Genomic DNA, 15,397 nt, shown 5'->3' on the forward strand with positions numbered 1-15,397 from the left:
TCCAGGCATCTATCTTTTTTGAAATATCTTCAGATGACTCTTACATGTATATGGTCAAATTAGAGAACCCACAGTCTATAGATGATGAAAACAACTATCTTTGCTAATATCAACTTAACAAAACTGGGAAGAGGTGGGATTTGTGAAACTAAAGAAAAAAGAATGTTTTCTGGAAAGAGCTCAAGGACAAAGGTAGGAAACCTTGTCACAAGGTACAACGTGAGTCTTGGACAAACAGAAGATCTTTGAAAAAGGTACAAACACTGAGCTCATTACTCCTTGTCTCCCCAAACAATCTACCTTCTGCCACCTGTTTATAACATATACTTCACAGACGACACTATTAACATCAATTCCTGCTCTAACTTTTTAGCAATCTCCCTTAAATTTCATTGACAGGCAAAACAAGTGGGATATCGTGCCATAATTTAACTCAGGTAATCTTATTTACCATATTGCCTTAAGGATTTATTTAACCTCTTTGAGTTTCCATTTTTTCATTCTGTATATGAGGCATAGTCTATTTTGCCTATTTCATACAGTTGTTGGGATGATCAAATGACATAATGTGTCTGAAACCATTTTTCCAATTCCAAAGCAGTATACAAATCTAAGATACTCCTTTTTTACCTACTTATCCTAATAAAGATATAACATGTTGATAACATTTATATGCAGCAGGAAGGGCTGGATGAGTGGCCTCCACAGAGTCCCTCGAGCCAAGAAGACCACTCTAGGTCAGCGTGTCATTGCAACAACTCAAAGGGGAGGTAGACTGAGAATGATGAATGTCACAGGACTAGGGGAGATCAAGTCAGGTTAAAATAAGTTCAAAAAATTGTACACTATTCTATTTAGAAGTTAACTCGAAAGTTGAGTCCAACCCTACATGCAACTCAGAGCAAAAACTGATCACATAGGGAAGCTATGAAAAAGAGCAAACAAAAGGAATGTTGGTTACTCGGCCATTTCCGGGATGAAATGCCAATGAAGCGGCTGGAAGCTCTCATTGGCTTCCAGCAATCTCACTAATTCTCCAATGAAAAATATAGAATCCCATGCAAGATAAAGAGTTACGTGGAAGTTTCCAACCAAAGATAAAGAGACAGAGTCAAACAACTCCAAGGTAACAGGAAGAATGTCCTAAGAGGAATAGCTAAACTGTTGATTTTGACTCTTTGTGTGCCACAGAATAAACAAATAGTCTTTATCTGAACTACAGGGCCATGAGACATCAAACCCTTCAGAAAAAATAATGACTACCCATCCAGCTTTGACCAAGATGATGTCAGGCTTTATATACATTGCATCACAGTTATTTCACAAATCTGATCGGTCAGTTTGTGACTTATTTCCACATATATTTTCCATTGAAGGAAAGGCTAATGTACCACTAAGGAAACAGATTATAAAAATTTCCATTAATGCAAAAATGTACAGCTTACTTGAAGCCAAATTATGCAAGAAAACAGTTGGAAAACATATGTGAAATTAAACCAACTGCTTATATTCATAAACATATAGTAGTCAAGTAGTTTTCTTTTGCACTGGCCTTTATGCCAGAGCTACATAGATAATGACACAGATTGAATGTTTTCTTTTTAAAATGTAACCACTGTAAAATACAAACAGAACTGATGACATAATATTGGCAAGGTGTAGCAGAGTATATAAACAGGACACCTTCAGGAGAACTCAGCCACCAAGGTCAGTGATGATGGCGTACACTAAACCTCATAAAACCTCATTCTATCATTATGCAAATGATCTCTGCTCATTGATACAATGACCTTGCCAAGAATGATTAACATCACAAATACTCTTTATGTTCAGATGTTTTATTAAAAGATAAAGTTAGGAATAGCTTAAAGAAAAAGCCATCAACTCCTCAGTAGTAACATGTAGAGGTTATTTGGATAATACATTTCTTGAGCAATTAATAAATACCTATCTAATTATACTTTAAAGACAAGTAAAAACCCCAGATAAGTAACTTCTCTAAAGCTAAATATCAGTATTAGGAATAAAGATCTAAACTTCCTGGCAGTCTGTGTCATTTTCAAATTCCTATGGCATGCTACCCTAACAATTTCTGATTTTAGACTGGGGCTGGGGAATAACATAAAGGAAGAGAAAAGACGTGCCCTGACCCTCAAAACATAAGCACAGAATTGACAGCAATTATGTGAATGTTTCTGCACATGAAAATCAACAAAGAACCAGAATCTGGCTTTCCAAACTTATGAATCAGCAAGTCGGTATTGACTGATAATTTTACAGTATCCTATTATTTATTACAAAGCTATTGTCTTCTCATGACTATTTTCTAATTGAACTTTTACCTACAGTCCAACTAAGTTTCCACAGACTATTCCACAGGCAAAGTCAAGAATCATGAACTAGAAAAATTTGAAAGATATGCACTCTCTTACTGTAGTGCTTTTTAAAGTCTTCCACCAATAATGAAAATGTACAGGATTTTTAGATTAAAGTGGGATCAAAGAATGTGCACAGCACAAAAATAAAACCATAATAATCAAACCTGAGGCTACAAATAAAACGCAATGAAACTCTACGGCTTTTACATGCACTAATATGAAAATAACTTTATGAAAGACAAATTAGATGTAAGTCTGATGGAGCACCTGAAATACTTATTTACTTGAACTCAGACTCCACATTTCACTTACCTCATTTCCATCTGTGTCCTTAGAAACAGAGGACACACTAGTATAAAGGAAATGGCATCTCTTTTTTTTAAACTGAAAATGCTGTGTTGCATGAGGGCAAAATCTCTCAGTGTTTTGCTTTTCTTGTATACTGCTATAACTTTTTGATGGGTCTTCAGCAAACCCACTTTTTTCGAGAGATCTTTCTATACTCGAGGGAACAGAGCTTAAGCTGGCTGCCTTTCGAAAAGAAAAAACATCAGTTTTTTCCTGGAATGTTATTTCGCTTGTGTTGACATCATCTAAATGCTTCTTCCTCTTTGCGCAATATGGAGTGCTGTCTTTTTCTGAAATCCTTTCATCCAGTTCACTAACTTTTACTTCTGTTTCACTGTCTTCAGCAGGAGAAGTGTTCACATGGTCAGACCAACTGCTTACAGCACTCGGCAGAAGTTTCTGTTTAACACTGTCAGCTACAACTTCTGTCTTCTTTTGCTGAATACCATCTCCCAGGGCAGAGTGTAGGGTAACAGATTCCTGCTGTACCAGTCCCCTGGATAAAGGAGCTGGCTGTTCTTTTGAAGGCTGACTGCTGCTCTTCTTCTTCTCTTCATTTTCATTGTTTGCCTTAACTGACTCTTTGTCACCTCCAGTTTTCTTGATTGGTTTTCTTCTGAAGTATTTTCTTCCAGGAGAGTATTTTTCAGGGTTCAAAGGAGTTTTGGCAGGATCTACATATTGTTCTTCCTTCTCAGCTCTTACACATCCACAGACATTCCCCATTTGATTTGTAGGAGATCACAGCTCCACAATTTCACTCATTTCAAAATCCGGAGCTTACTTAGATCCTCTCTATTAAGTCTGAAAATTCCACTCTGATGTCTGTTCCACACAGACTTCATGACCATCCTCTTCAGTCTGAGGCCATTTTGCTTATGAGAAAGGCACACACAAGAAATGCTGTGGCATCCTGCCCAGCCGGTCCCTGTGTCTCATTAGACACTGTGGCTTATTTCTGGCCACCAATCCTCTTAGACAAACATTACTGTTCACTGTCAAATTACAACACTGATGAGCTCGCAAGGCAAACCCTTAGCTTCACTGTATGAGAAGATTATGACTGTTTTTAACTTTCAGTTTTCTGAAATGCAGATACACTAACGAAGTTTGCACTTAACCTTTGAAACTATCGGTGGTTCAATGAATGAGAGCAAACAGAAAGCAAATACCAGTCAGGAGAGATTTGGGAAAGTGCCCTTCAAATTTAGTTTCAAAGTGCCTTTCAAATTGAACTTCAGAAACTCTCTACCCTCTACCACATAATTTTTTTTCCTTAAGAAATACCAACTAATTTTGGTACTTGCACACAAAGAAACAAACCAAAAGCTCAAAAATCTCTGTAAATTATATTAAGACTCTTATTCAAAACAAGTCATAAAAAATAACAAGATGATTCAATAGCTAGCAGGAGAGATAAGTGGTAAATGCTTAGAATTCTCTAATAAAATTGTTTCTAAAAAATCAATCTTTTAAAATAGTTTATAATACTTTTCAAATAATATAAATTTCCAAGCCATCACTTCATCTAATTATTAGGACTTTAATGTGAGCAAATAGATAAATTATGTAATTTAAAGCATGAAACACTTAGCAAAAGGAAATATATGTGCATTCGTATATATATATACACACACATATATATATGCAGTTAAACTTTATATGTAACTTTTATAATTATACCCTAGTTAAATATTATACAGTTTTTATGAGGGACTTGCTGGAAAAATAATGAGTCAGAATGAAACTTGATTATCCAAGGTGTGCATATTTCTAACACTTAGTCATAGACATGGTTAAAAAAAAAATAGAATGGCATGAAATGGATTTACACGTAAGCAGAAATCATTTCACTATTAAAAAAATTAGTAATTGCCTTTCACTAGGTAGTCTTTAGACTGATCAAAAGATGGAACTCATTATATTTTACTAAGTAAGAATATTCAATTAGTCAAGTTTGCAATGATACCGCAGATGTCTGTCAATAACAGATCCTGCATTGTAAAATTTTCCTTATTCATTTAAAAACATCCTCCAGTAGCAAAAACTGAATATCCCAGAAGACAAGCTGGTAAAAATAAGGTCTCAGATTTTTTTTGTTTTTAACTTGATTTTCAATGTATTCAAAGGCAATGAGTGGTACCTTATTCAAGAGAATATAAATGTATAATCGCTGGTATTTGTACTAACATGATGGAAAGGCAACCAGTGATCTGCACTCCCCCAATCCTTCCCTCCATCTCCACTGATGAAGTTTAGATATTTGTCCCCTCCAAATCTCATGTTGAAAATGTGACTCCCAATGTTGGAGTTGGGCCTAGTAGGGGGTGTCTGGGTCATGGAAGCAGCTCCCTCATGAACGGCTTTGTGCCATCCCCACAGTAATGAGCTCTTACCCACTTAAGAGTTAGTTGTTTGAGGCCAGCAATAGTAGTTCATGCCTGTAATCCCAGCTCTTTGGGAGGCCGAGGCAGGTGGATTGCTTGAGGTCAGGAGTTCAAAACCAGCCTGGCCAACATGGTAAAACCCTGCCTCTAATAAAAATACAAAAATTAGCCAGACATGGTGATGCATGCCTGTAATCCCAGCTACTTGGGAGGCTGAGGCAGGAGAATCACTTGAACCCAGGAAGTGGAGGTTGCAGTGAGCCAAGATTGCGCCACTGACTGCACTCCAGCCTGGGTGAGAGTGAGACTCCGTCTCAAAAAAAAAAAAAAAAAAAGAGTTAGTTGTTTGAAAAAACCTGGTACCTCCTACCCCTCCTCCTCCTTCTCTCTCTCTCTCTCTCACCATGAGACAATCCTGCTTCACCCTTTCTTCCACCAAGACTAAAAAATTTCCTGAGACCTTATCAGAAGCAGATGCCAGGACCATGTCTCTTGTACAGCCTGCAGAACCGTGATGATTCAAATAAAGCTTTTTTCTGTTCTTTATAAACTACTCAGCCTCAGGTATGCCTTTACAGCAACACAAAATGAACTAATACACCTGCCAAACTCAGCAGCTGTCCATTTCTAGGCCATATACACTGCTACCTCTCCCAGAAATAGCCCAACTTAGTCTGCCTGGTTACTGGCATTCATCTTTCAAAACCTATCTCTAACATCTGTGAAAATGTCCCATATTCTCTAAAACCATCCCAATCCCACTACAATGCTCCTTTCCCATACAATTCTATTTTCATTTATATCATCAATAATATTCATCACCTTATGTTATTGTTAATTTCATGTATACTCTCCCAATAAACAGAACAATATACTTCATTACCTTAGTATCTCTGGATCTAGCATGTGGTGGCTAATGATATAGGATTACTGTAATGATAATGCTTACCTTCAGAAAGCCTGACTGAAAAATAGATTCCATTTATGATGCTACAACAAATATTGTTCAAATAAAACAAATTGGTCTTTTGAAATCGCTTCCATTATTTATGTAAAATAGAGAGAAAAAGGCTGAGAGTCACTCTGAGTGACCACTCTTACAAACCTTTGTATCTTGGCATAACAAAAAACAATTCTAATCTCAAGTTATTGTAGTACTAAAAAAAGTTATTTCATTTAAATAAGAGAGAACACTTCCATTTAACCAAAACATAGATGCGTTCCATTCCAAATAGACCTTGGTCTAATTTAAAAATATTGGTGATAATTTGTTATATCATCTTATAATTGAAGCCCTAAAATACAATGGACTCTAGAACATTATGCCACAGGATATTAGAAGCAATTTTTTTTTTTCGAGACAGAGTTTTGCTCTTGTTGCCCAGACTGGAGTGCAATGGCGTGATCTCAGCTCGCCGCAACCTCTGCCTCCTGGGTTCAAGTGATTCTCCTGCCTCAGCCTCCTGAGTGGTTGGAATTACAGGCATGTGCCACGACGCCCAGCTAATTTTATATTTTTAGTAGAGACTGGGTTTCTCCATGTTGGTCAGGCTGGTCTTGAACTCCCAACCTCAGGTGATTCGCCTGCCTCGGCCTCCCAGAGTGCTGGGATTACAGGTGTGAGCAACCGCGCCCGGCCTGCGAAACTTCTTTTGGTACTTCTGTGACTAGTCTTCCTCTCTCCTCCAAAGGCAGCTGAACCCAAAAGGGCTCTCTTAGTACATAATTCCTTTTTGAAGACTTTTGCTTTAAATTTTCTCAAACTCAGCCTCTAAATACATGCTTCTACCCCCCAATCCTTCTGCACATTTTGGCTTGTTATTTTCTAGTCTCTGCTCCCAGGAGTTTGGGTCTCCAAGGTCTTCTTTCTAGATGAAACTATTGACCTATACTCCACCTTAATTTTCTTGTGGTCTCTAGTGGCATTTCATACTGCTCACCATTCTTTCTACTTGAAATTCTCTTCCCTTGTTTTCGTCAGTACATTTTCCTATTTTTTCATTCATCTCTCCAAATGCTTCTTTTCTCTTTCCTTAGCAGAATCTTCTCCTGCACCCATAACCATGGGCCTTCTCCAAATTTCTATCCTTAGCTCTCATCTCTTCTCCATTTGTGCTCTTCTTTTGGGTCCCCTGAAGATTCCCTCTTTATGATAAAAACAGTGATCACTTGTGTAGTGATAACTTCCCCAAGTTTATATCTGTACCTCTGGCTTCTGAGCTCCACTCATGTCTCCAACTGCTCAGTAGACAGATGCACAGGATATCCCACCATCCCATCAAGTCCGCCCAGAAGGTCATTGCTTTTCCCCTTAGCATCACCCCCATGTCTCTCAGTAGTCTACTGTTTCTTAATCTCTTAGGCTAAAAAGTTTTGTTATCTTTAATAAATCCCTTTCCTTCATCCCCTATGCCCTGTGTCCAAGTCCCTTTCTTTCTTCCTGCAAAGTGTGATCTCTTCTATTCAATTTTGCATCCCAACTGAGTCCTGACCTTTATCACTACCTCAGCTTCACAGCTTATCTCTCTTACTATGGACTCTGCTCATTTCTAGATATTTTACATAGAACTAATGGATGTTGTTTCCTAAAATACACTTTTTAAAATTTAGCAAAATTTAATTGAGCGAAAAGCAATTTGGGAATCAGGTAACCTCTAAACCAGAATGGATTCAGAAAGACTCTAGCACAGGTCCTGTCATTGAAAAAGATTTATGGACAGAAAAAGGAAAGCGATGAACAGAAACACATTTTTTTTAAGCTCAGAGTAGTAACATGACTTACCCACTGGCATCACAACAATAAGTAAAAGAGCCAAGAACGAAACTTAATTCTGTCTCCCTCCGAAGCCTGAATGCTTTCTATTGCCCCAGTGATCCTTGGTCTAACATTCAAAATTCAGACACAGCCTACCTCACCAGCTGGTGGTGAAGTGATTGATTCTCTGCAGTAGGTCTCTGACTTTCCCAGCTGGGGTTCTTGCAGTTTCAACCCTACTAAAAGCTCTAGGATCTGACCCACTTAGGGCTAATTAAATGATCCCCAACAAAGCCACTGAAGAACTCCATATGAAATCAGCTTTTTGGTCGGTTCTACTTAGACTTTACACAGTTCTGATAACAAGGTCTGGTTCTGTGCTTCATGCCAAATTATTGCATTCATTTAGGTTCAATATATTTGATCCCCTAAGGATAGAGTCCTCCAGTAATGGGATCCCTCAGTCCTTTGGGGTCCTAGCTTCCAGTTCTGGTTACTGGCTCTTCTTGACATTAACAGCCCAGCTAAGTGGACATCCACCTGTATTAGCTGCCCTGTAGTCTGGCTGGCTAACACCTTTTCCTTCAATTACCTGGATCTCCATGAATGTCCTTCTGCTGAAACTATTCGGTTGCCTGTTCAGGTCCTAGACTTACCTAGACTCTGCTTCCTGTAGCTCTCCATACCTGTCAAATCTATCCTGTTCCAACGAGCCCCCCCAGGTACATTATTCTCCACCATTTGACTACATAACCTGTATTTCAGCCAATCTTTTTTTTTTTTAATTTTTTTTTGAGATAGTGTCTTGCTCTCTGGTCCAGGCTGGAGTGCAGTGGCACAATCTCAGTTCATTGCAACCTCCACCTCCTGGGTTCAAGAGAGTCTCCTACCTCAGCCTCCCGAGTAGCTGGGACTACAGGCGCATGCCACCACACCTGGCTAATTGTTTGTAATTTTTAGTAGAGACGGGGTTTCACCATGTTAGCTAGGATGGTCTCGATCTCCTGACCTTGTGATCTGCCCGCCTCAGCCTCCCAAAGTGCTGGGATTACAGGTATGAGCCACCGTGCCTGGCCTTAAAAAAATTCTTACTCCTCACCAGATTTGTTTCAAAACCCCAGGTCCTTTTTGAAGCTGGCAAGGGATCTCTTCCTCCTTCAAGATCCAACTGTTCAGTAATCAATCGGTAAGATGTACTGAGTGCCTACTGTGGGTCAGGCTCTGTGCTTGTACACACAACATTTCTGGGGTTTTTTTATAATTTAAACTTTTATTTTAGATTCAGGCGGTACAAGTGCAGATTTATTACATAGGTATATTACATGATGTTGAGGTTTGGGGTACAGATGATCCCATCACCCAGACAGGGAGCACAGTGCAGAAGAGGTAGTTTTACAGCCCATGCCCTTTTTCCCCTCCTTCCCACCTCTAGTAGCAGAACAGTTCTTGAGCAGACCAGCAGTTAGTAAACTAAAGCAAGTTCTAAAGTTAGGAATCTCCTTAAATCAAATGAAGACTCTTTCTAATGTATCATTTCCCCAAAACTAAATCAAAATCGGTCCTCAATTGGCTCAGGTTTATTAGATAATAATTCAGTCAACAAATATGCACTTTCCTCAAATCTAAAGAGAGAAAGCACAGCTCTGCAAAAAAACATGAAGACTTTTCTTCTACTTCACATCTCTTTATAATTATACTGCCATCTAGTGTCCATCAAAGGAGGAAAGAGTTGACATAGCTAAGAAACTGTATTAATAAAAAACATTCTAAATAAGGACTAATCATAAACATTTAAGTATCTAAAACAGGTAATACTTCCAATGAGCAAAAAATATGTGTCTCCAGTCAACAAAAAGAAATATGTCTTCCAATTCTGAGATTACAAACATTGTTTTTAAAACTATATTTTAGTTTATCAAGAACAGGAAACTAGTTGTCAGATTCACAAGCAGCATGTTGCTTAAAAGAACAATTCAAATATATTACTTAAAGAAAGAAGTTTGAAATTTATTTTTCTTCCATAGAACATGAATGTGTCATTCACCCTTCATATGAACCACCTGAAAACTAGCAATTAGAAGCTGAAATTAAGAAAATTTGGGCTTACCTGAAAGTGCAAAATTATTGTCCAGATTAATCCCAAAGTCAATTTGGGATTTCCATCTGTTATGTCATCATTTCTAATATTCACTAATTTCACCTGTTTTGTATGTGAAGAAGAGATAAAACCAACTGTTTATCAAACCTGAACCAGTTATCTTTACCTACAAAAAAGCACTTCTAAATTATACAAAGAAAAAAATTGAATAATTTAAATACCAGTAGTCAACTACTGTTTTACCCTTATTCTCAATCATTTTATATTACAAATTATACGATAACAACAAAGAAAGAGCAAGTATTATTGCATTCTTGTCTTCCACCGCAGACATCCCCAACCCAACCCCCAAACCTATACAATAGGGACTGGGCTGCACAGCAGGAGGTAAGTGGGCCAGGAAGCATTACCACCTGAGCTCTGCCTCCTGTCAGATCAGCCACAGCATTCGATTCCTATAGAGGTGCAAACCCTATTTGTGAACTGCGCATTTGAGGGATCTAGGTTGCGCACTCCTTACAAAAACCTAATGCCTGATGATTTGAGGTGAAACCGTTTCATGCTGAAACAACCCCCACTACCCCCACCACCCAGTTCATGGAAAAATAGTCTTCCATGAAACCAGTCCCTGTTGCCAAAAAGGTTGGGGACTGCTGTTCCAGAGCAAGTACTAAAAGCATTCACTTGTCAATACAAAAGTACAACTCCTCAAGTGAGAAATCCTAAATACTTGAGATCTTAAAATTAGAAATAATTTTGTCTTTTAAAAATAAACTTTATTTTACTCTTACGATTAAGTATGAAACTATTCTAACAATTCTAACAACTTTCTCAAATTTCCATTACAAGGTTTTAAAATAACTAGCATTATCTTGCTATCAATATGCCATAAATATATAAGTCACTGAGCATTTCGAAGGCTGTTCAAATATTTTAAAATAATATAATACTCAGACTTAAAGCTTATCAATTGTCAAACTGTGCATTCAAGTAAATAAATCCAATGATGATCCATTTACTTCCTGGACAAAATCATTTTAATATCATGAATTTAAATACTGAGAATTATATACTATGATATTTAACATTTTACTTCTTGGACAAAATACTGCCAGAAAACATTTCAGAAGTATCCTTCTGGAATCTTCCACGAGAATGATGAACAATGAGCAAACATGAATATATTTAAGCACTGAGGATTTAGTAGTATTTAATAGGGAAAAGCATCTTAATGTTCATAATATTGACGAATAATAATGAAGAAATAATAAAAGCTAGTGTTTACCTCTCCCTCTCTCCCTTGCCTTTTTTTTTTTTTTTTTTTTTTGAGACAGGGCTCATTCTGTTACCCAGGCTGGAGTGCAATATTGCAATCATGGCTCACCACATCCTCAATTTCCTTGGCTCAAGTGATCCTCACGCCTCAGCCTCCCAAAGTGCTGAGATTACAGGCATGAGCCACCACACCCAATCTCTACCCTTTTTTCAAACTATTAAAAAAACAAAATTGTGGCTGTCCCCTCTGACTCTCACTGTCTTCAATAATTTTCAACTCTCCTACATTCTTTTTCTACCAATTGAAAAAATTACTAATATTTTGGCTTATGACACTATAATATGTAATGCCATCAAATCAAGATCATATCCAATATATTATTAATTCTTTTCCATGATTTCTCCCGATACCTCAAGCAAGTTGGGGGCTATTGTCAGAAATGCTGTTATATCTTTACTCATAAATTATCCAATATTATCTACTTATAAAAAACAAAATATTGCCTTATTACTACTAAGTATGAAAAATGCTTACACTTAATTAAAAGTATTATATAAAGTATTTTTATAAAAATTGACTATTTTTGTATATCAAGTATAAAAAATAAAGTATTGCTTCCCCACAATTAAGAACTGTTCATGGGCATTCTTAACATTCTATTGCTACTAAAATGTCAGTAACTTCCTAGGCAAATGCAATCCAATTCAAACAGAAAGAAAATCAGTTGTTCTTATATAGATGGAAATGTAGTCACTTATAATTCCTCTGGGCTTATCCCTACTACTAACTTCTTTTCTTGGGAGCAAATGTTTAAAAACATTTTTAAATATTTGCTTCACCAAAGCACAAGATTACTGGTTATAATTCACAGGCAAATTTAACCTTGTCATTCCTTGACATGTTTCTACATGGATGTATTAGTAACATATGTTTATATGATTATAGTATTTTCAAAACATCATACCTGGCGTCTTTTCAAATAATCAAGTGCAATCTGTACATTCTGTAGTCTGTGAAAACGCATCCGACCTTTTTCTCTGGGCTAAGAACAGAAAAATGCAGGTATAAAAAAGAGTTTCTGTTATCACAGACCATGCTAATTTAAATATACTTTCTGTTCATCTTAATATATCAAAACAGTATTTACCGTTTAGGTAAGGCCATAAGATTTTCTAAGAAGTTTTTAATGTCTTTATATTGTCTGAGTTGAATGTAAACTATTACGGATTTTTTTGCAAGTATGTTTTATTTAAACATATACTTTATGACAATTTTTTTATTTAAACAAAAGGAAAGAGAAAATGTCACAGAACATATAGATTTTTAATATTTGGTAATAAAACAATGCTAGCCTACAATTATTTAGCCATGGAGGCACAAAAATAATTAAATATCATTCATCATTTTACCTTCTTATTGAACACTATTAGCAAGAGTGTTTTACAACTGTATATATACACACACACACATATATACATATGGCATATTAATGAAAATGAGATAAAGTAGCATGCAGTTAGTATAAAAATCACCAAGAAGGAGAAAGACAGAGAAGGTTTACTTAGCCATGATAGAGAAAGAGAGAAAACCAATTAAAACCATATATTTCCTCTTTATTTTATTTTAGCTTTTTCACAAAAGTGGACACTATGATAATCAGAAAGGACTCTATACTCGTTTTACTCTACTTGGGGATGGACACAATTATTTTCTCAGTCTCAGCAAAAGTGACAGACGAGAATTATTTTCCTTAATGCCGTTTCCCTTAAGAAACGTTACAAGTTAGCATGAAGGAAAACATCAGGAAACAGGGCTGAGAAATGCTTAGAAAAAAATACAAAGAATGGAGCTGAAATTTATCACATAAAATCTTCCAAAGGGAAAAAAGAAAAAAGACAATTGACAGTTTGGCTTCTTCGGTATGTATAGGTTGCTGAAGCCAAAGGTGCCATAATAAAACAGACAGCACACTACAGAAGGAAAGGTAAGTTCTGCATAACAAGTAGAAATGATGTTGATAAATTTACCCACTGGATCCAACAAAAGCACAATTTCCAGTAAAATCAAGGGGCACCAGGTATGTAGAAGACAAAAGAAGAAGCACGTCTGTCTTGCAAAGGTAGGTTGCAGTCAACTAAGAGTCATGGAGATTAAACAGCTCTGTGAGTTCTATTGGGATACTGGATTTTTAAATCTCCCTTTTAAATACATGAGATACATTAGAGAGGTAAAACATGTCCATCAAATACCTATTGCCAACAGGTGTGGTTTAAAGCAGAAACTTAAATACTAAAAAAATTTCCCTAAGTTCTTTCATAAAAAGCAATAAATAGTTGCCATGTTTGAAATATCACTTCCAGAAATTGAATGAATTTGCACAAAAATTTGTAGACTTGTAAAATTTCTATGTTTATATACAATGTATATAAAATTGTTTAACTAAAATGCCATCATGTACTTTAAGTCTGTTTAATTACCATGCAGTGCACAGCAATGTATACATAATTCAATCATTTTTAGCTCTCTGAAGGTAATTTAAAGAGAAAATATTTCCTTTGTCCAGTTTTTTGGTACACACACATCTATCTCAATGTGGGTTTTGGTCCTTTCTATGCTTTCTAAAAAGGAGCCTGAACCCAGGAGTTACTTCTCTATCAGGTTAGCGCTCACCGCATGGGAACGGCTAGGTTAGTCAAGTTATGGGGGCGACACCTACCCCCTTATCCTCATCCTCCACATCCTCATGCTGTTCATATTCGCATGCTTCTGTTGCACTCACCAATCGTAAGGTCTTCAAAAAATCTCGCTCCCTTGGCTAATGAATATAACAGACAGAAGATAGGACAGCAAAGACACAAGACAGACCAGAAATGAAAAGAAGAGCATGAACAGAACATAATGAAGGAGAACAGGTAACAAGAAGGGGAAGTAATGTTCACAAAAAGAAAAAAAAAATGACACCTGCGGAATGGGTTAGATCATTTTTCAGAAAGCAATGTTTATTTTCTTGCTATTTGTAAGTCTTTTAATATGTGGTTATATTATGCATCCAACTTCTGCTAAGCAAAAAAACCCAAAGGTAAAAAAGAAGCAAGAACAAAAATAGTATTTTAATTATAGAACTGATTATATAAGTGAAGTAATCGAAGTGCTTCAATCTCAAATTCACGTCATTTGAAGTTTGAAAATGCTTAGGAATCTAACCAAAACTTCTTTTTCAGGCAGAATTCACAGCTCAAAAGATGAATGTTGCAAAAATCTGAATAGTCTGCACTGAAAACACACTGGTCCTATGCAGAAAAGATTACACGTTCTTCAAAATAAGAAAGTTAAAACTTACCAAGGTATCTCCTGAAAGAACCTCTAAAAGAGAAATCAAATTGTGTCCATCCCTTAAGTCTTCATAGAGATCATTCACATGCTTTCGAACCTACAAAGAGAAAAGCAAAATTTGGGGTCCGAGAACTCAGAATCATCCTAAAAAGGAGACAAGTAGAAAACATTCCTCACATGGTATTCATTCACACACCTATTTTTAAATTTTTAAAACGCTTATTACTTAAAAACTAAATTTAATTTAAAAACTTTAAAAAGTGAATTTCAGATTAATAATTCAAAAAGAAAATTCAAATTATTACATTTTTAATATATATTAGAAAAAACATAAGCCTGGACTACTACATGGGGTTACAATTCTTCAAATACGGGCAATGCCCTGACTTTATTCATGATTCCCGATACAGCAGCCAGTGCCACCTTAACAAGAGGGTAGAGTTTTCACCCCCGCAGTTGAACTTCTAGCCCCAAACAGGATCAAGGATGCAGAGGAACATTTTTAGAAATCCATAGACGTGAGCTGGGTGAACGGTACACGAGACTCTACATATTATTTTGTCAATATCCTATGAGCCTATAATTATTTCAAAAAAATTTTTTGAAATCCATCCGTGTCAGGTTAGAAGGCCTCTGTCCAAACCCTCCTCTGCACAATATAAGTCTTCTTATAATGGAAGATTTTTGTAAATAGCACAAAATCAACAATCAACCTACAATAGCTTCCTCCGTTCCACAGGCCTGATTTAGAAGTCTGTGATTTTAGAACCCAAACCATCAAAGATTTCCCAAAAGCTTTGTTCAGCCTGCCAAGTAGGGATA

The 15,397-nt window shown here is 36.5% G+C and overlaps 1 protein-coding gene across 30 annotated transcripts in view; it reads right to left on the reverse strand.

The window, feature by feature from the left end:
- Window positions 1–15,397, reverse strand: part of DST (dystonin) — a 488,658-nt gene that overhangs the window by 224,554 nt on the left and 248,707 nt on the right. For 16 of the 30 annotated variants that reach the window (XM_021936767.2, XM_021936754.2, XM_021936752.2 and 13 more), the window contains 4 exons: window positions 14,583–14,672; window positions 13,959–14,057; window positions 12,207–12,284; window positions 9,976–10,068 (listed from right to left, as the gene is read on the reverse strand). In XM_021936767.2, coding sequence (XP_021792459.2) covers window positions 9,976–10,068; window positions 12,207–12,284; window positions 13,959–14,057; window positions 14,583–14,672 — 360 coding nt within the window. Of the gene's footprint in view, window positions 1–2,690; window positions 4,091–9,975; window positions 10,069–12,206; window positions 12,285–13,958; window positions 14,058–14,582; window positions 14,673–15,397 lie in introns of those variants that run through there. The other 14 variants (XM_021936750.2, XM_021936748.2, XM_021936758.2 and 11 more) reach the window with 3 other exon arrangements.

The sequence above is a fragment of the Papio anubis genome, chromosome 6 (genome assembly GCF_008728515.1).
Source record: "Papio anubis isolate 15944 chromosome 6, Panubis1.0, whole genome shotgun sequence".
NCBI lineage: Eukaryota > Metazoa > Chordata > Mammalia > Primates > Cercopithecidae > Papio > Papio anubis.